Consider the following 21,086-nt stretch of genomic DNA (forward strand, 5'->3'; position numbering starts at 1 on the left):
CACACACACACACATATCTATATATGACCTAGTTCAAGTCATGCAAGTCAAGCACTGCTACTTATTTTATCAAATTTGAAAGACCTAATATGTTTGATGTCATTTTTGTTTCTTTTTTTCACACCAAAAATAACAGAAGGTTTCAGCAGGACTAAGTAGAGAAATAAAATAAAGCATTTAATCAATATCTTATCAAACAACATGCCAAAATAAATGCCATGGCTCTCTGCATAGTAAAAAAAAATACATAAACACAAAGTGGTGTTTATTACAGCAGCCTGCTCTCAGACATGGATCCCTGCTACAGACAGTAAGGATCACACCCTGGTTTTCTACAAGAAGTAGGCACAAAGGCATTGAGGGACACCATCCACAAACATTGTAACTCAACATTATGTTTGAAATAACCGTATATATCTGCTCCCTGCCTCTCCCAAGACTTTGCAATACAGCAGCCACAGCAGCACACTGTGATGCTCATTGGCAGCCATATGACTGCAGAGTTTGCATTTACATTTGACATATTTTCCTGCATGTCTATTCAGTGTGCTTGTTTCTGAAAGGACAAGTCTTACTACCTGTTGCAGGGAAGGCACTGAAGAGGAAAAAAAACAGACAGAAAACGATTATGTTGTTTTGTCTGCTAGCTTCTTCTGTCATGTTGTTTTCCCAGGAACACAAATCTTACATCTTTCTGCTTAGGCTTTTGTATTGTTACCAAAGGGAAAGCTCAATTGATTGTAAGAGACAAAAAAGGTGGATGTATGGAAATGTCTTGTCAAATGCAAAAATTCAAACCTTATGGGTGAACAGAATAGAGAGCTGAATGCAGGTTTGTGGTTGGACACCTCACAGCTGTGCAGGCAGGTAACATCAGACACACGGGAACAAAAATAACTGACTGGTTACTTCGTCAGATGGAGTTCTATCTAAAATTATATAATGTGTAAAAGATACCATCCTCTGTCTAAATCAAGAGTGTTTCTGAATGACCAAAATTCAAACTCCTTAGCTGGAAAACAGATCTTGATACTATGAATGACACATCACATCACACCAACCCTAACCCTCCTATCGTCCCCAAAACAAGTTGGAGATCTTGCCCCGCGGTATCTTTGACATCACAACAATGTGCGTTGGTTGACAAGTTGTCACGTTAAAGCCTGTCCCAACCAGAGGACAAATTATGGACATTATGATGGGTTGAGGAAGCTAAATTACCATGTGCACTGATTCGGCTGCTGCACTGATAGCTTTAAAGATCACTCAATCCAGGATTATATCTTAAGTAAGGATGTTTATATGAGGGTTTATAGAGGAGGCTCAGTCAGGCTTACCAGGCTAAGATCGGGGCATTGTGCTATAAATAGTGGACTAAAGCTGATAGGAAAGCACCCTGGTGGTCTTTGTGACTGTGGTCTCCGCAAGACAGTATTTCATATAATTTTGTCTGCAAAAAATATGCAAAACAAAGAGCAGAACTATTCTAACTATTATAAGAGGTTGAGGATCTGGGAATTTCCTAATTTTCTTTAAAAGCTTTGCTTGGTCGACATGACAAACAGAAACTTATGGAGAGAAGGGTTCTAAATGGTTTGCATTTAACGGGCCTGTGTCAGAGGATTTAATCGTTTAGCTTGATCTAATTATTTTAATGAACTGTGGGTGGCAGCCTCGTAGTGTTACGAGCAGCGCAGCACTTTTTAGTTTTTTAAGGGAAACAGGATTAATAAATAGTGTTCAGTTAGATCCTCCAAGTCTCTACCCACGATCCAGCCCAGTAGGTGGCGGTAATACACCTTACAGTTGGATGTCAACCGCCTCAAAACTAAAGAAGAAGAAAATAGTCTGTCGAAAACTAGCAAGAAGAAAAGAAGAGCCAAAGGACAACGAGAAGAAGCACGAAAATCAGCCAAACAAGTAGCTGAAAGGTATTTAAATGTTTGCTAGTAACGTAAGTTAAAAGGTTTATATCTTATTACATATATAACTAATTGTAAAGTGGCTAGCAGGTGAGCTAAGTAGTTCTCTCTCTCTCTCCTCTCTAACTGCTAGCTAATAGCTAGCTTAGCTGTAGCTAACATTAACCTAGAAATATAACGTTAGCCGGACAAAGATGGGGGTGTTATACTGTAAGAAACATATAACATTATTGACACAAATTACCCTGAATAACCCCAGTGAAAGTCAAAAGGCCAATTCTTAGAAGGACTTTATTTTGAAATATGTGCTTAAGACTCCACTGCTAGCTTATAGCATAGTAGCTTTGTTAGCCTAATGTTACACCAAAACAATGTTGTCAACTTAGTCTCGAGTAGCCAGTGTTAGTATTAGTAGTATTATGTCACATTGTCCCAATTAGTTTTAATACTATGATAACCATGAAAGTGCTAGACTAGTTACTGTTCAATTCAAGACAAAGACCCCCACGCGCCCCACAACCAACCACAACCCATCCTCCTCTCTCTGTGTGTATCGCTGGCAGCTGATGACACAGCCACCTCAGGTGGGATCCTGATGGTGGGACACCCTTCCAGTTTTGTTCAACCTTTAGTGTATGTCTCCCTAATCATCCTCAACTCCATTTGACTGCACCCACAACAGTTTGATCCATTAGATCAAGGATGTGCAGTGGAGAGCCGAGTTTTCGTTCCACCCACAGACTACACGAGGGGCCTATCTCACGAAGCAAAATTAGGGGATTTTCGGTCTGACGACGGTGGTTCGCTCATCAGCATTTTCTATCTCCATGATAACTGCACACAATCTGTCCTGGAGCAGGTTATGTTCAGGCTGCTGGATCCAATATCAAAAGCCAATCAGCTCTCTGGAAAAAATGGCATCACCACCATGGAAGTATTATATTATCACCTCTCCCAGAGGATCCTGTGGGCTTCTTTTAATAACCTTTGTTGCAAAAAAAACTATTTGTAAACCCCAAACAGATAGTAAGAAGGGCTGTTTGCAGGGCGCTGGTGTTTAGAGACCAGCAGAGACCATGATGATTTATGCCATTTCTGATCTAATACATGTTTGTAGCATTTCCAGGCCATTTGCCTATTAATTTGGCTATTCAAGAGGGGGCTGTTTTTATTTGCATGATTTTTTTTGAGAAAAACACAATGTTAAATTGTTTTGATTTATAGGATGAAAAAAGTTGAGCTACCGGTATCAGTAACACAAATTCCAAACAATGCAGAGCCCTGTGTAAATTAGTAAATTGAGCGAGAATTAGGCATTCTCCTATTGCTACAGAATGAAGTGCAGTGCAAGAAACACTGTTTTTAACATTATTTTTGCATCACAGTTTACCAAGTGACATCACCCTCCTTTGTCTAGCATAGTATCCTGGCGGCTAGCCACCTCCAGTAAACAAAGCTTTGATGGTAGAACCAGCAAGTTCAGAACAAGGCTACCTAGCTCTGATTGACGGCAGCCCCGACCCCAGTCAGGTAACTTACAATATTACCATACCCCGTTATAACCTAGCTATCTTGTCTCTTCATGGAGATGGCAGACAGCGACGATGAATACGATCGCAGGAGAAGAGACAAATTCAGACGGGAGAGAAGTGACTATGATCGTTCAAGAGAGAGAGAAGACAGGCGCAGAGATGACTGGAACGACAGGTGAGAAAGAGAGATGTGGGATAGTTCCGAGGACTATTTGACCAGAACTGGATTCTAATTACAAAAATGTAGAAATTGACTGAGTGTGCTTGAGTTTAGTGATTACTTTTTGTTTGCTTTGACTGTTCTTGTTTCCTGGAACCAATCTGCCAGGGAGTGGGACAGGGGCAGAGAACGGCGTAGCCGTGGAGAGTACCGGGATTATGAGCGGGGTCGTAGGGAGAGATTCTCCCCGCCCAGACACGACATGAGTCCCCAGCAGAAACGCATGAGAAGAGACTGGTGAGATCAGCTGCTACTCAATTCTATAGTCTTTACAACTTGTCTCTGCTGTGGTTTAAGCTTTTTTATCTGTGCCTGGGCAGGGACGACCACGGCGGAGAACCTTACCATGGGGGATACGACTTGGGATACGGTGGCGGTGGAGGCCCCAGCTATGCCCCACCGCAGCACTGGGGCCACCCTGACCTGCACCTCATGCAGCCTCATCATGGCATCCCCATCCAGGCGAGGTGAGAGGTGATCAGGTTGGAATAAGCTGCTGCTTTAATGTTGAAGTTGATTCACATCTCTTTAGCGATCTAGAATTAACTTGACAGCAAGGGCTGCAACTATTAGATATTTTGGTTATTAATGTAATTTTGTATTTGAAAAAACACTAGGCGGCAAGGCCAATAGCTTATGTATTTAAGCATCAATCTTGACAAAGCTGTTGCTCTGCTGCATGTTTTGTTTCTTAACTATTACCATTCCTAGTTCTCTCCAAAATTACAGGTCAGCCCCTTGCCATTGTAGATAAAAAGGCACATTATTGTTGAGGCCAAAACACAACACTCTTGACTCTCTTGGAAGTGTTAGATTGAGAGATCAATTAAGGCTGATGCTTTTATTACATAGAATATATTACATAGTATTACAGAACTATATAATCAAAATTAATGTAGAGAATATAAAAAAGGCTACCAGCCGGGCTGGCCTGTGCCCAAAATCCTAAAGTTCCACCCCTAAACTCATTCCATCTAACCTGTTATTTTCTCCTTTAGGCTCGGTAACATCCATGACATGGATCTGGGTCCTCCCCCTCCAATAATGAAGAGCTTTAAGGAGTTTCTGATCTCCTTGGATGATTCTGTGGATGAGACCGAAGCAGTCAAACGCTACAATGAGTACAAGATTGACTTCCGCCGACAGCAGATGCAGGACTTCTTTTTGGCTCACAAAGATGAAGAGTGGTACGATACTCATTGCCTTTACTATGTTAGCCCTAATAATAGATATTAGTAGTAGGTTTTTAATTTAGGTATACAATATGAATTTCATTTCACTATCATTATTATTTTAGATATTGGGCATTTTTCTGAAATGACAATCTGATAAGTCGGGCCTGGTTCTGTGGCGGGTGCATCATGGGACATTGCACTAATTGAATATTGTAACATAGTAGTTATGTAGTCATATTTATTTGATTACTGTGATGAGTCTAGTGGTGGTATTAACAAACTTGGCAAGGGAATATAATGCACTCAAGGCTTTTTATGCATTGCAGGTAATGGTTAACGTAATGCTGCATTAAATCCATGCCAATTTATTAAACCTTTATCTTATCACAGTGATTAAATGTGAGAGTAGCTCAACTTAATTAGAGAGCAAATGTGAGCTAAATGTGATTGATAGTAGTTGCACTTGAGATGCACAAGTCCAAAGCAGGGGAAACCAAGTGACCAAAGCAGGACAGTCCCACCCACACCCACATACGGGAACCAGACCCATGATAAGTGTAGAATTTCTAAGAATCTGTGTTACATTACATATTGCTTTTAAAAGGAAAAAAATCAACCCAAATTCAACCATAGAAGTCTATATGTCATCATTTTGTTTGTTTGTGGAATCAAATATCACAAAAGAAATGTGTTGCAGCAGTTTGCAGAGGCTTCTGTGAGTATTCAAATAAATTAAAGTTATCTCTGACGAATTGACAGAGTGCACAGCAAGTCAAACCTTGAGTACACCCATACTACCTTCACCTCCTTTGAACTTTGCTTGATAACTTTATTCTGCTTTACAATAACACAACAAAACCACATTTGGCTCTAAATTCCATTCAGAATCGCGTAACTGAAAGATTAACAATGTGTGTATCACAAGTTTCAATTTGAGTTCTGCTCATTGAGATATGCAAGACCTCCATATTGCTGGGGTATGATCTTCTGGATAGGATTGGACATGTTCTGGTAAGGTTTGTTTTTATTAATGGGAAACAAAATATAATAGGGGACCATCTGGCCGTACTGACCAGCCCCTTAATTACAAGTTGCAGCTTGTGTTTGCAGATTGTGATAAACATGTAAATGGCCAGCTTGGTCATTTTTATGCACCTGGTTTTTCTGTCAGTTGCAGGATTTTGAATGGATTTTAGCCTGAATGTGAATTTTGGAATTTTGAAAGACAGATTCGTTACTTGAAAACACCTCTTTACTGTTTGGGTTGATTTTTTTTTTAAGTTGTCATTTTAACTTTGCAAACATTCATAGATGTATGATGCCTGTTAATGCTTTTACACTTATTTCACAGGTGTGTCTAGGGATCATGCTAAATTGTCAATGTTCTGTTTTGACATAACCAATCCTTCTTCCCTCCATTCCTACTACTACCTTGACGACACGTTTTTTGAAGATGAGAAAAAGTGGAACTCGTCCGCGAGAATCGTTGTTAGTCAGCAAGGGCATGCACTGCGCACAATGCAGTTGCACTTAGACACACAGTACCAGGGATTTTAGATAGACAGTCAAGTAGCCTTCCGCGCATGGAGATTTTTTTTTTTTGTGTTTTATGCTTTTTCCTCCCTATTTTCTTTTTATATTCGGATCAAATCGAATCCCAAAACCGAATTTGTGTGTATACAGACACACCAGGGGGGTGAAGTGGAGCGCATTTTCACAGAAGAGACCCTTCTCAGTATTTATTTGTTATTAAACTGGCAGAAGAAAAGGTAACTTTAGTCCACTCAATGATAAAATTGATCTTTTGAAATGTGAAATTATGATTATATGAATGTTTAATTTCATAATCTGTCTCCCTGTTGTGTTTTTGCTTTGTTCCTGGTAAGTTAACCTCAGGCTTCCTGATGTGTGCAATAACCAGCTATAATCACAAAGACAAAACATGCATACACTGAAGGACCTAACACTACCACAAGGACTAGGCAATATAAAGTGCAGAAATCAACATCTCCTTCACTTGATAGTCATCTGGATAGATATGTTCATTTTCATTGATGGATAGGCATTTTTAACTCTTCCCAGAAAAGAATAAAACACCCGAATTTAAAAAAAGATTATTAACTGAATGTTTTTGTTAAAAAAGCTGTGTTCTTAGTGTTATTTTTATTACACCACAGATGCAACATAGATGTAATATACATTTGTTCTCTAACCTTTACATCCCGTCCATCCCAACCCCCTACATCCCCTACCTACACTTTTTTGGACCCTAACTCCGGACACAGGTTCAGGTCCAAGTACCACCCAGATGAGGCGAACCGACTTAAGGCCGAGGCCCAAAGTGCCCTGCAGAACCGTCTGAATGTCTACGTATTCCTGATGGAGAACAGCTGGTTTGATAACGTCTCCTTGGACATTGAACGTACCCAAGCCATCATCAAGGTCCTGGATGCAGGTGACGCCTCACAGGGGGATACTTGTCTTGCTTAGTAATATAATACTCAAAATTACCTGTGCTGTGATGATATTCTTTTTTCCTACTCATGTCTCTATTTTGTCCATTTTAAATTATACACTATGAGTATATCATTTAGAGGATATACTATGATTATATAATTTAAGAGAATAGAGTTGTAGCCCATTTACTTCTGTCTACGTCTAGTTTACATTTCCCCCAATCATTTCACAATACTTGCCGTATATAATTCGATTTTTTTTTTAACATTTCTCGTTGTTGTTTTAAATACAAACTTTACGGTGTCAAACCTGGCTTGAAATTAATTGTTGTCCCGGTTATCAGACACCCTAAATAAGAAGACATGGATGTTACAGTACAGTTTGTAAAGTAAGGGATTTTAAGGATTCTTTCATGGTGGAAACTTTCATTTCTTCCTGTGGGTGTCAGGTGATTGACAGAAAGCAACGTAATGCATGCATTGATATGAAAACACTTGACTCCGGCAAACTGAAATGATGGTAAAACAGAAACTTTGACAAAACCAAATTATGGCTTCATGTTATACTGTGATGGATTATCTATCTTGGGTTAATCATTTTCAAGTTTATGGAAGCTTTTTTCTTTCTCTTTCTCCCCTTTCTGAGGGAAGGAAAATGAGCCCTGATATCTCCAACTAAACTGACTGTGTGCAGAAGGCATCAGGAATAACGTAAAGAGGGACAACCTAGATGATTGGCACAAATTGAAAAACAAAACAAAACAGTATTATCCTTTAAGATGAATCCCTCTTGCTATTCAAATGCTTCATTGTCTAACTATCAACTATGGACCTGTGTGCCATTCTAATGCGTAGTGGGTAGCAAATGTACAGTGAATATTGGGTAGCCCTTAAAGGAAAAAAAACCCTGTAATTATCAGTCATAGCCTAAACCATATACCCTCTTGCTCGCTTTCAGCTGTGATAAAGATGGAAGGAGGGACAGATCATGATCTTCGTATCTTGGACATGCCATCTGAGGAGGAAGAAGAACGGGAGAAGTCAGTAGCTGTTTCAGGGGGAACCGAACCTCCCAAGAGAGAAGATCTCAAAACCGTAGATGGCGACCGCAAACCTCCAGCAGAGAAAGACAAGAATGAAAAGGTATGCCTTGTCTTTCTTGTTATATCCAACAGACGGTCAACATTTCATTGTGTTGTGTTGATGACAGTGAACTGTCCCACAGGAGGAGAGCAGTTCTTCCAGCACAGAAAGGGGCGCAGCAAGAGCAGCAGAAGGGGAAACCGAGAAAGAGGAGACAGAGAAAGAGGCTGCCAAAGAAGAAATGCCTGAACCCAAGAAGGTTAGTGTCATGCCTCCTAGTGGTCTTCTTTACTAACAAGAGGCAGAAATGAACCAAATAGCCCTCACTGTTCATTTTATTCTCATTTACCAGCTGAGGAGGAAGAGGAAGCACAGTGGAGACAGTGAAGATGAAGCCTCTGCCTCGGAGAGTGACTCTGACTCGGATTCAGACTCCAACTCCAACTCTTCTGACAAACCTGCCAAGAAGGAAGAGATGGAAGACAAGGATGAGGAGGAAGAGGATGGGGAAGGTGAGAAATGCCAAAGCAGTGATGGAATTCATAGGAAGAAGTCTATTTTCATTTTCAGAAAGAGTATAACGCAGATGTTTAAGTTATCAACATTTATTTGACTTGTTCCCACCAAACTGGTTTCTCCCAGCTATTGACAAAGAGATTAAAGAGGAGAAACCAAAGGAGGAAGTTGAAGAGGATAAGAAAGAAGAGAAGAAGCCCAAGGATGACGCTCCCAGACCGCGGCCTCTCCACAGGACCTGCTCTCTGTTCATGAGGAGCATCGCTCCCACCATTTCCAAGGCTGAGATTGTTGCTGTGAGTTGGACACAGGAAGCAGTGTTCAGAGAGTATTAGAATTGTCTCTGCGGACACTGGAGAGCTCACTTGTTTTTCTCTCTCTCAGCTGTGTCGGCGATATCCTGGCTTCTTGCGTGTTTGCTTATCTGACCCCCACCCAGAGCGCAGGTTGGCCCTCTACTAAAAACTCCTTTTCTTTTCTTTATTCCACTTAGCGTGAAAACGATTTCATACATTTTGTGGGATTGATTCAACGTCAGTCACAAGTTATGGAGAAGTAAAGCTACGAATTACACATGCACAAAGTTTAAATGAACCTTGTGCTGTACAGGTTTTTCAGACGCTGCTGGGTGACGTTTGACCGCAGTATCAACATCAAGGAGGTCTGCTGGAACCTTCAGAACATTCGAGTAAGTGTGTCAACCTCAGCAAGCTTTCACAGTTGCATATTATGCAGCAATTTATGCATATCAGACAGTGTGTTTGACTGGGCTCGTTGGCAAATCATGACACTGCAGCCTCAGATGACTAACTGTTTTTAATATATGTGGTGAGTTAATGAGCTGTTTAATTTATGTAATGGATGACTACTCCATATACAGTTTTTTTTGTTTTGTTTTGTGGACCACTGAGTCTCTGTGCCTCTCCGATGGAAGTTCATTCATCTCAGATGAGAGAACCTGTTATCGCTGCATCATTCTGTTGCAGATGCATTGTGTTGCAATGAAGGTCTTGCATGTGTTGGATTTTTTCTACTCCATTGATAATGTATGCATTAACTTTGACTAATGTTGTTTTGTCCCTTTTTTTGCCTCAATATGTTTGAGTATAAGGAGCCTTGCTTAGAAGTCTCCACCCAGTTTGCAGAAACAAATGCATTACAGATTAAGCGTGATCCCAGCGTAAAAAATTCCCTATGGGGCTAATAAAGGTCTATTCTTTTCTCTGCCCTTTGCAGCTGCGAGACTGTGAACTGGCACCAGGGGTGAACAGGGACCTGGCCCGCAGGGTGCGCAACGTTAACGGCATCACTCAGCACAAGCAGGTGCTCCGCAATGACATCAAGCTGGCTGCCAAGCTCATCCACGCCTTGGATGAGAAAGGGGACCTGTGGAGCCACAAGTCCCAGGAAGAGGGGCAGAGCACTGAGGTGCAGTACTGTTTCTCAAGTACATACATTTGCGCGCACAATCCGAGCAGATGTTTCTCAGAGGATCTATGCTGTCACTGAATTATTTATTTACATGTGGTTTGCTTTATTCAAAAGTTGCCAGCTCAGAACCCCATCCTGAAGAATATCACTGATTACCTGATAGAGGAGGTGAGCGCTGAGGAGGAGGAGCTCCTGGGCAGTGTGAGCGGGGTGGATCCTGAGGAGGGCACCAAAGAAGGAAACCCCACGGAGACCACCGTGGAGAGGGACGACAAGCTAGTTAAGGTTTGCTCATTAGCGCAGTTACGACCTTGGACAAATGCATACAGCAATTGAGAAAACGACTCCCCATCTGAACAATTACAATTACATTTCAGCCAACAATTTATGCTTTGCATTTTATTTTGAAAGGGTGATATGACTTCATTATGTGGATACATTAATGTGTTGTAGTATTGATGTGTTATGTTGGTCACTCAGATGGCTGCAGTAGCAGCTGGCCCATGGTGATAGAGGAGTTGAACAATGAAATGTAGACACTTAGTCTTCTTTACTTTCTGCCTTGCTCCAGGTTTTGGACCGTCTGGTTTTGTATCTGCGCATCGTCCATTCCATTGACTACTATAACACCTGTGAATACCCCAGTGAGGACGAAATGCCCAATCGCTGCGGCATGGTCCATGTACGTGGACCCATCCCTCCCAACCGCATCACACAGGGAGAAGGTCAGTGTGTTTCTATTGTTTGCGTTGTACAATGAGGACAAGGCTGCACTGGGAAGAGAGAGAGTACATGCCAACCCTAACTTAGAGGGGTTGGAGTGGCTGGGTTAAGTATATAATAAAACCTCTTTCTTGTGCACACAGTGCTACAGTGGCAGAAGATGATGGAGGAGAAACTGAGTCCCTTGTTCAGTTTAAAAGAGATACTGTCTGAAGAAGAGGCAGGCAAGATGGGCCGCAAGGATCCTGAGCAAGAGGTGGAGAAGTTTGTGTCTGCCAACACTCAAGAGCTGGGAAAGGACAAGTGGCTCTGCCCCCTTAGCGGCAAGAAATTCAAGGTGAGCCCTTGTGAAGCCAAGTATGTGGGTTTGTGCAACACATTAGTGATGTGATTTTAGACTTTAGACCGTAGTTATATCTATCTATCACTGCATGCAACCAGTCATTCAGTATTTTGTTGCTTATTCCTTTATATGCTGCTAAAATACTACACATTTGAAACGAATTTCCAGGGCCCAGAGTTTGTGCGCAAACACATCTTGAACAAACATGGGGACAAAATTGAGGAAGTGAAAAAGGAGGTGTCATTCTTCAACAATTTCCTCATGGATGCCAAGAGACCGTCCCTGCCAGAGATGAAACTACCCCCCCTACCAGGCCCAGGACAAGGTGGACACAACTTCTCTATCTAATTAGATTTAGATGTTGGAAACAAAGGATTTTTGTTCTTTAACAATGATTGGCTCAGGAAGTAAGTTGAAAGCTTAGAACTATGGTGTGCCGGTGCTTGAATAATGAATTAGTCTTTTGCCCACAAAGATCTGAGCTCATAGTCTTTCTTTCTGTTTCTTCTTCTCTAGGTGTGCTTTCTCCCAATATGCCATTTCCCCCTCAAGCTCCCCAGGGACCGATGGGCTTCGGCCAGCCTCGTCCGCCAGTGATGGGCTATGGAGGTACGACCATGCTCCGACTCTGTTCTTCATTACATCTTCCTCTATTCACTCCTTTTTTTTCCCCACATGGACAATAGGAATACATTCTGTCAGTCAGACGACCAAACTTTTTTTTTTTTTAACTTTTTTTTTTTTTCACCAGGTGGACCTCCTTACCCACCCAACCAGTATGGAGGAGGCCGAGGTAACTATGACAACTTCCGGGGACAAGGTGGCTACCTGGGGAAGCCACGCAACAACAGGTGAGCCCATTGTACGTGTGATCTTAATTGTGCTTTTATCCCTATATTCTGCCATTGGATAATTTTGAACCGCAGGGGATTCACGATCATTTATTTATTTATGTCTCTGCACCCTCTACCATCTCAGGATGACACGGGGCGATCCACGCAACATCATTGAGTATCGTGACCTGGACGCACCAGATGACGTTGACTTCTTTTAGAAGATTCATTTGATCCTTTCAGTATTTTAGTCAACATACTTTTCCAGTGTCATGTCCTGTTTGTCTTCTGTAGTGATTGGCTTATCAGTTTTTCTTGAGTATCATATTTTGCAATTATTGTGCAACTAGAGCAAGCTTCTGCTGTAATCGATTCTTCAAAATAAAATTGCGTTCTAATTACAACAATACATGTTTCTTTTTTTATTATAAGAGAAAAAAAACGATGTGTGTGGTGGGGGAATTTAATGTTAAAGGTAGTGCGGCTTTGAGTTTTGTGATGCCACAAAAAATACCACAAAATTTGTGTGTTCTGCCATTTATTCATAAATGAAGTATTACTACTGATCATATCTAAGTGGATCACTTGCACTTGGAGTGTGGCATCACAAAGTTGTCATAATTTACAAGTTGGGCTGATAACTTTTGCAGAATCACTTCTGTGAATGACTATGCTACAAATGTGTACTAAACAGTGTGACAGTCACACAATGTTTTTCTAATATGCATGATTTTAGAAAACCAATTGCCTAACTCTTAGATCAGTGGAACTCATGACAAAACAAGAATCCTCAAAAATATTTAGACATTTTGCTTTGTGTTTGCGATGTTTTCACCTTGAATTTGCCTTTTCTCACAGAACCAAGAAGCTGTCCCCTTTTTGCAAATCAAGACAACACTCATTCTGACAGGTGGGAAGTATTTCCAATGACTATTTGAAATAATTACTTTTATAAAAATCAATCAAATTGTTACAAGATACATCTGAGAACAGTATATTTGTGTTTTAAAGATGCCAAAATACTTCCTCTCAAAGATAAGTTTATTTTAAGACACAATTAGAGAATACATTTTCCCCTTGTAGGGCTTCGTGAACCGCTTGATGTGATAGAAAGCTGAGGAGAGTATTCAAATGATACAAACAAGCAACCAGTCAGACTTTAAGGGCAGGGTGTCCTGTTGAAGGGAGATCATCTGCTCTTCTACACATCCGTTCCCCAGGACCCACATGCCCTTCTGTCATATCGGGTGTTCAGATCTGCATTCAGTCACATCCTGGGATCAAGAGTGACATTCAGCAGCATCTCCTATGAGAAAGGCACTGGTGAAATCACTTGGTCTAATCTTTTGTTGGAATGAAAGCCTGCAGACTGTCTCGGCCCTCCATGGCACATGGTTTGAGACCCCTGTGCTAAAGCAAAGTGAAACGACACGGATTGACTGGTGAGGAGTGGTCGCCCTCTAGTGGGTAAATTGTAGAATTACATATGTGGTTGTCTGGTGCCATTACATTGGCCACAGCTGCCAGCTAGAAAACTGCATTAAGGTACACCAATCTAAGTTAATCAAGTTAAAGCACCCTGTTAGAAAATAACTCCTGTGAAAGTACCCCAGGGTCTATCCTACATGAGAAGAAGTAGTTATAGAAATGTACTCAAGTATAATCAAAAATACGTATTTGTTAAGACCCCAAAATGCCAACAAAAATTTGAGTGGGACTGAGCTTTTCAAGGAAAACCTCTTTCAATTCTTCCAGAAAATGGTTTTGGCAAAACTGCTGGAATCCTTAGCGAGGCACAGCAAGTTTATTTTGGGAGTTCATCACATTTTAATCAATTGTAAATAACTTGACTTTAAGGAAACCAACCTTTCCATTACTGTTATAGCCCATCGTAATTCCCAGAATAACTTCGCTTTAATCCAGTGTAGAATGTTTAGCTGTCACAGACCGTCGGTCTACATCAAAGCTCAGACAATGTCAAGTGAATAAGGGTGAATCCTCAATCACTTTGTAAACCAAGCTAGTAGCCAGTAAGAGGGGGAGCCACATACTGAAACTGGATTAATTCCTCATACATTGTGAGTGGGATGAGCTATAATAGTCTCAAGCTTTGATTGAGTGTATGTACAAATCGCTTGTTGGCCCTTTTCTCATAGCTAACAGCATTGCTTCTGGTTCTGAACTGAGTTTTGCCTCCTAACCAGTCCGTGCTGCTGACCCACATCCTCTGAGCTACTAGTCTGAAGAAATGCATCAATCCCTTGTTTCTGCAGGTTGGATAACCAAACCAAACTAGCAAGGTAAACATTGTGGCACAGACTTCATCTCATTATTGTTTGGATCTGAAATACACATTTTCAAGTACACAATTTTATTCCACTGTCCCAATACTTTTACCACTAACTGTAAGAAAAAGTAATATATATAGAAACCCTGTTTTGACATACGCATGTTCATTTATTATTTGAGACAAATTATTTTATGTTTTAGTTTTTATCACAGGTATGCAGTTTTGTGTGAACACTTAAAATATGTTTTGTCGTACTGTGCACATAGTCAACATTACATAGTCAGCATCACATAGCATACAATAGCATACCACAACATTGCTACATTTCACTGTTTTGCAAACAACTTTCCCAAATCATGGGCTGCACAACTAAATAATTATTTAAGCCACATATTCATGTTAGACATTTTCAAATGCAGACAGAAGTTATGAACCAAGAAACCTGATGGATCTATATATTTAAGAGCAAACCCGTCACCACATCAGGTCCAGACTGTAAGCTCTCATTCAAGTAGTCCCATTGATGGCAGCATGGCAAATAAAGTAATTTCCATTGTTCATATGGGAGTGAAAGGTCTAAATGATCCGAAGCTCATGACTTTCGGAGAGTCCGCAGCTGACCTTGTGTTCATGGAATAACTTAGACAGGGCCTCCATGTAAAGGCCGTGGTAGTGGTCCACCTCCTCCTCAGTAGGTAAAACACGCTTTGGCACAGAGATGGGACTTCCCACTGGGAGAAGAGGGGAATTACAAAAAAAATTAGTTGGGCACAGGGAGCTAAATTAGGCCTGTCTACAGAATAATGAACTACTCACCAACAGTAGTGATGGGAGTCCTGTAGGGCAGCCATGCCAAGCGCTCACCAACAAACAGACAAGGGGCGAAACCCATGATCTTTTTGAACAGGTCCTGTAACTTCCGCCCTATGCTGCCCTCTGAGAAAATCACCTGGCGGAACAGCTCGTTTTCCCCAAATGAGTAAATGGGCACCAGGTCGGCCCTGAGGAGGATCAGAGGTTACATGATTGTGTCCAGTACTGCTCTGCTTGCTAGATGTTATGACGTTTGTGTATGAGTACAGTTATGCCGTTTGATTTGTGTTATCTCACTTGTGTTTCTGAGTGCGTTCTCACCCAAACTCAAGGGCCACCCTGACAAATCCCTTCCTCTGCCTCATGACCACTGTGTTGACTCCGGGGGACGACGCCAGAGACTCGGCCGCTCCCCCTATCACTATCACCACTGCATTTCCTTTGCCACTTTTTGAAAGGAGGTGCACAAGACTGGGCTTGCTGACCGGAAAGAGGCCTAGTCAGAGAAATAGAGAAGAGAGTTAGAAGGTGGCAGGTGGCACCCTGAGAGCTTCACCTGGGGCAAGTACGGGTTTTTGCAGTCATGCCTTGGTGGTTTGTGACTGGGCGTAGGTCTTGCTAGAGGTTGTCATTATGCTTGTCCTTTTGCACCAATCTGATTCTTTATCAATTGTTTTTACCAAGCCCATACTACTTTTATTGTACTCTGTCCAGGCTGTAAACAAACACCTTCCTCTAGTACATTAGTAACCTCTAGTGGATTGCAGGAGCTACACAAGGCAGGGAGACTTTACAATGCATGCTAACATGTGCCTGAAGGAAGAGGTAAGTTGATATGGATTGTAATAGGTTGGACTTAAATTATTGATTAATGCAAATGAATACTCTTCTTATCATATTGGTTTTATTAATGCAATCTAAATGTCTGTTCTTAAGTATAGGAATTCAAGTGTTTTAGTTTGGTGTGGTGACAAATTATTATTATTTTTTTTTAAAGACCTCAAGTGTAACTTATTTAATTGAGGTGAAATGTCCAAAGTCCAAAGTTTGTATTCAGTGCTCCAGGTTGCTCTGTTTTAAAGGGTGCAGTGGATCTATAGTAGAGTTGACACTGATCAAAAGTAGCTATTCATTTTGGTCTAATCTAATTTCAATCCAAAAAACTGATAATGCATTTCCAGAATCATTACTGTTATCGCCACTATCCCAATAAAAGTTTCAGTGTTAGATATGTTTGATTGTGGGTCAGGACAACTCTTTAATCGGTTCTCAGCTGCCATAAACCGCTAATCACACAGAGGTGGAATAGTCCAGTCCTTTGAACTTGTTGTAGATACCTGCACTCATGATGTACTCCCTGAAGAGTGGTATCCTGAAGAGGCCAGCCAGTATAGCCAGGGAGGAGCGCACCCCGGGAAACGCCTCAGTGAAGCCACAGCTTTCTGTGCTGAAACAGGTAAAGGCTCCGGCACTCATGATGCCATGCGGGTGACAGCCCAAGACGTAGTTCTTGTTTGGATTCAGCTCCGCTGTCTTCACCAGCTGAGCAAGAAGATTGAGACGAGAGGAGTGAGGTGGAGGGTTCATTAATATCTGGTTTACTGAGAGATAAAAGCAAAATGCCACATAGAGTGAGTTGATGTTGGCTCTGATAATTGAAAGCCTTGGTGACATAATACTCATTAAAAAAAAAAAATTTTTGCCCACAGTTTAGTTCAGTTTATTAGGATCCCCATTCGCTGTCACCAAGGTAACAGCTAGTCTTCCTGGGGTCCGCATTCATTGTCATATCTGTAACCCTGCTTTTAAAACTCATCAGCAGATAATAATCAGTTTCAGAAAAAAACCCCACCAGTATTTATACTGTGAGACTGCTATCAAATCAGTTAAAAGGAACCTGAGTACAAATGAATGAATAAGCACAGGCTGTTACATTTTCTCTGTTCCCCAATCAATATAATGGTTCTTTTATTCCTGTAGCTGATGAGGACAGCTGGTGTGCATTTTTTTGGAAAATGCAAAAGTGGAGCGGAGATTATTGAAAAGAGCTGAGAGAGGATAGGTGGGCCTCTATTGTCAACTGTACACAGACATCATCTTTGCTTCTTGAGAACTAGCTGTTTTGTTTTTTGTGTGTGTATCTGTATCTTTACATTTGTCCAATTCAGGCTGTTTGGTAAGGTGTGTCTGTCTCATAAGGTCGGGGCTACTGTTTGTTTTAAAATAATTCTCAACAGTACCAAAATGTTTACCTGGAACCAGCCCCCTTGAATCACTGCCACCCCCGCTTTTAAAAATGGGTGTGACAGCAATACAGGGGGGCAGGTCCAGGCAATCATTGATCAATATGTGATTACAAAAGCCTATCGCTTATCTCCATTTGTCTGGCAAACTGAAGTTCTACCAGGTACTATCTGGCAAAACAAAAGCAAAATCTGATCCCACTGTCAAAAAAGTGCAACGTGAATCTGTCAGAAATCCAGTCACCACTTTACCTTGATTGGAAAATAGTCCCTGAGGTGCTTCCATACGCTCCAGTTCCTCACAAATGCCGTTCTCCTGCCCCCTGATGGTGACAGAAGTGAACTTGTATACGCAGAATTCTGATATTGTCATCATGCCATTATTGATCGATGGCAATTAATTTACCTCTTTCAGGGGTTTGCCAGTCCTTCACCAGCCATATGAAGTACACAGTGGAGAGCGGCCACAGAGAGGTAAACATAAGACACACCAGCAACACAATACAAGCCACTCCTGAAGTTGGGGATGTGCATTATGGCGTGTTGGTAGTGAGAGAGTCCACATGTAAGGGATGCAAGAGATTTGATAAATGAGAGCACCTGCAAATGTTAATATAATGTTGCTTGGCAGCCAGTCTGTCAGCAGCCTGCAGTGAAAGGCTTCTGGAGTGAATTAACAGCTGAACCATTCTAATTATAGCAAAATGGTGTAAGGTGCACCTTTGACATATAGTATTCACACATTCTCAGACTTAGTAAGTACGAGTATGAGTCTTACCTAAGAGGAGGAAGGATAGTACCCATTGCAGAACACTGACAGTCTCTAAAAACTCCTTCCACTGAGTTTTTTCTTGCTTCATTCCAGCAACCTGCAGGCCGTACCATCAATTTTCAGCCACTGATAACATTTTGAGCTGTGATTTCATGTATTAAAGGTCATGTGTAGATAAATGACATATGCCTGTAGAAGTTTCAAAAGTTGCCGTATCTGAGATAATAATGATATTCTATAATAAAGGTTTGATTGCATTAGTAAGCTGCACTTTGTCTTTTGGCCTTAATTCTCCATAAGGAAAAAAACTTTAATGACATGCAGTTGCCTAATAAGATGACCAGCTTACGAAAAAGCCCACAGGCTTACCTAGATACTAGTATTTTAATTTGTTTACAAATAAAACTAACTTTACCGGCTACGCTTATGGGATCACAAAACACTTTAAAAGATGTGAAATTATTGTCTAAAAATCATTGATTGAGTACTACAAGACCACCTTTAAGTCCACAATACGGAATATAAGTCTGTCTTTACCTTATTGTAGTATTTCCAAGTCGATCTCAATGGATGCACAATCACCAGTTCAGGAAAAGCACAACATGCAGTATGCACTTTGACCAGTTCAAGTAGGGCTACTGATAACAAATCCACTCCCCCCATACTTTGACACACAAGTAAGCAATGTCAGAGATAGAAGTGACAAAGTTGAGTCATAAGATTCAAGATTCAAGATTCAATACTTTATTGCCATGCAACCTTAGTTGTAAGGAATTTGTCTTGGTGTGCTCATAACAGACAGACATAGGACAGACATATTTGAAACCCTTACAGTAATTATGTATCGCATGTCTTTAGGAGGGCATTTTGATGATGAAATCACTGTTGTTCGGAGTTCCATTTTTGTTTTAATGAACATTGGGATTAGGTGCGTTCATCAGACTTCTGATAATGTGAGAGGAAGACTTGCTCACTTATCTCTTCATGAACTGATATGCTTTAAAGATAGTTCCTATTTTTTGTCATGTGATATTTAAATGTAGGCTACTAATGTAATACACAACTTCGTTCTCTGGTAATCATCAGCAATATTTATCCACTTAGCCAAGTCTCCATCAAAGTACAGAAGTACAATTCAATTTTTTAAGCGTATCTGATTCATAATGAGTCCTTTGAGTCTATCCAAAACGCACTTGCCTCTCTGTAACCCACTCAGTAACACACATGCCTCTCTGTAACCCACATTCGCTGACTCATGTTTTAGATATTATGACTTGACACCCTAGGGTGATCATTACTAATCACTGACACCTGTTCTGTGTCAGGGAGAATGTATATGTAAGACCCACTGCCTCATTGTTGCCGAAACGTGTAGGTGTGCTTTAAGATCTCTGCCTGTCTGGGCCTCCTGTCTTTTTTTTTTTAACCTTTTTTCTATTATTTTCTATCACGAAAGGCGTTTTCACTTTATACCTCACATCTTGAGTGATTTTTTTCTTGCATCTTAGCATTTTTCCCTTTCCAAATAGCACCTTGGAGTGAAGAAACACTTTCTCATGAGGCTCAGTTGACCCTGTGAGCGCCTAGATCTTTTTCGAAGGTTGAGATATTGGAGACTGAAATTGTTGTCATCTGTTAGCAATGCAGGAACAAGTCATGTCATGTAGTTTACAGAGTCCTAACCAACTTCATAGCCTACTGTAAATCGTGAGAGTGTCATTCTGCCAAACTCGTCTTATTGAAGCTCCCCCAGATTAGTATTAACATAGAGGAGTGCGGTGGCTGGCTGATCACACCAACTTATGTTTTAACACCCTGTCGTAGATTTGCATGCTGAGCCCCTTAAAACCCAAGAGCACTATGGCCTCTACCTCATGACTCTCTGACTCTCTGACACACGTTAAGTTAGACTTTGGTAAAAACCTAAGAAAGAATTAAAGAAATGCAGCATTTTGCCTAGCAGTGACTAGATCCAGTCTGCAGAAACTACACCACTATAGGTCACCACCTTAAACCATTCAGACGTCTTAGTTCAGTGGGAGGAGAACGAATAAAAAATGACTCACTCAAGTGATGACGGATGCAGATGAGGAGAGTCGAATGTCTTTAAAAATGGTAAGTGTAATGAAAAAGCAAAAATGGATTACAATGACCGACTGCTTAAGCTAGATAATGACAATTATACAAAAAAAATAAAGTATGGAAAATATTTAACTGAAAGGTAGTAACTGCTCTATTGGCACTAACGACGAAGATGATGCTGTCCTCTTCAACCAGAATGGTTGTTGGTTTGCTCTTCTCTCTAATCTAAGGTGTCACCACCTTTCATCTCTTTTAGGCAGTATGAAATGCATTTATTTTTATTTTTCAGATTCTATGCACTAAAAGCACTTACATCATGCCCTCTGCCCTCACTCCCTCATTAACCTTGCCCAAGCTGCCGGGCCGTCGCTGCATGCTTCCTCAGCTTCCCTTTTCTACATCACCAGCTAACTTTCACTTTCACGTGGAACAGCCTACATGTTGTTTGTGACAAAGATAACCTCCTTCCTGCCACCTATTGAACTTCTGCCTTTCCACACATGTTTACACACAGTAGCTGTGGACGCCTACTGTCTTGGGATATTATTGATAATGGTCAGGTATTAGTTTTGACACATGTCCCGCATTCCATGTTAAGCCTTTGATCATAAGCCAATCTCCTGATGAAAAAGATGGAAAAGAAAATCAAATT

General features: G+C 41.0%; 2 protein-coding genes across 3 annotated transcripts; one reads left to right on the forward strand and one right to left on the reverse strand.

The window, feature by feature from the left end:
* The first annotated feature begins 1,846 nt into the window (after positions 1–1,846).
* On the forward strand, positions 1,847–12,623 carry srrt (serrate RNA effector molecule homolog (Arabidopsis)). 2 transcript variants are annotated; one of them, XM_071916635.2, is made up of 20 exons: positions 1,847–1,931; positions 3,511–3,629; positions 3,783–3,911; positions 3,995–4,141; positions 4,673–4,861; positions 7,135–7,304; positions 8,264–8,448; positions 8,531–8,647; positions 8,741–8,900; positions 9,031–9,200; positions 9,289–9,350; positions 9,514–9,592; positions 10,141–10,332; positions 10,450–10,620; positions 10,907–11,060; positions 11,202–11,395; positions 11,570–11,726; positions 11,918–12,010; positions 12,153–12,263; positions 12,380–12,623. In XM_071916635.2, the coding sequence occupies exons 2-19, from the start codon at positions 3,511–3,513 to the stop codon at positions 12,254–12,256; spliced, it is 2,592 nt and encodes an 863-aa protein (XP_071772736.1). In that variant the 5' UTR covers positions 1,847–1,931; the 3' UTR covers positions 12,257–12,263; positions 12,380–12,623. The 2 variants fall into 2 exon arrangements, with proteins under 2 accessions (XP_071772736.1, XP_071772735.1); XM_071916634.2 differs by having other exon boundaries at positions 12,153–12,252.
* A 2,477-nt stretch (positions 12,624–15,100) lies between these two features.
* On the reverse strand, positions 15,101–18,440 carry mogat3b (monoacylglycerol O-acyltransferase 3b). The gene is made up of 7 exons (XM_071916630.2): positions 18,359–18,440; positions 17,987–18,094; positions 17,833–17,903; positions 16,675–16,879; positions 15,659–15,833; positions 15,341–15,525; positions 15,101–15,255 (listed from the first exon to the last, which is right to left on the reverse strand). Exons 1-7 carry the CDS (start codon positions 18,438–18,440, stop codon positions 15,101–15,103), a joined length of 981 nt encoding a protein of 326 aa, XP_071772731.1.
* Between the last annotated feature and the right edge of the window lie 2,646 nt (positions 18,441–21,086).

Source organism: Centroberyx gerrardi, chromosome 11 (genome assembly GCF_048128805.1).
Source record: "Centroberyx gerrardi isolate f3 chromosome 11, fCenGer3.hap1.cur.20231027, whole genome shotgun sequence".
NCBI lineage: Eukaryota > Metazoa > Chordata > Actinopteri > Beryciformes > Berycidae > Centroberyx > Centroberyx gerrardi.

Bases quoted from the DNA above. Each gene is read 5' to 3' on its own strand.
- srrt (XM_071916634.2), top strand. From the start codon at position 3,511: ATGGCAGACAGCGACGATGAATACGATCGCAGGAGAAGAGACAAATTC. The intron at 3,912-3,994 runs GTGAGATCAGCT...GTGCCTGGGCAG, and splicing joins AAACGCATGAGAAGAGACTG to GGACGACCACGGCGGAGAAC. The intron at 9,351-9,513 runs GTTGGCCCTCTA...TGTGCTGTACAG, and splicing joins GACCCCCACCCAGAGCGCAG to GTTTTTCAGACGCTGCTGGG.
- mogat3b (XM_071916630.2), bottom strand. From the start codon at position 18,440: ATGAAGCAAGAAAAAACTCAGTGGAAGGAGTTTTTAGAGACTGTCAGT. The intron at 18,095-18,358 runs GTAAGACTCATA...CCCCAACTTCAG, and splicing joins ACTATCCTTCCTCCTCTTAG to GAGTGGCTTGTATTGTGTTG. The intron at 15,526-15,658 runs GTGAGAACGCAC...GATCCTCCTCAG, and splicing joins AGGGTGGCCCTTGAGTTTGG to GGCCGACCTGGTGCCCATTT.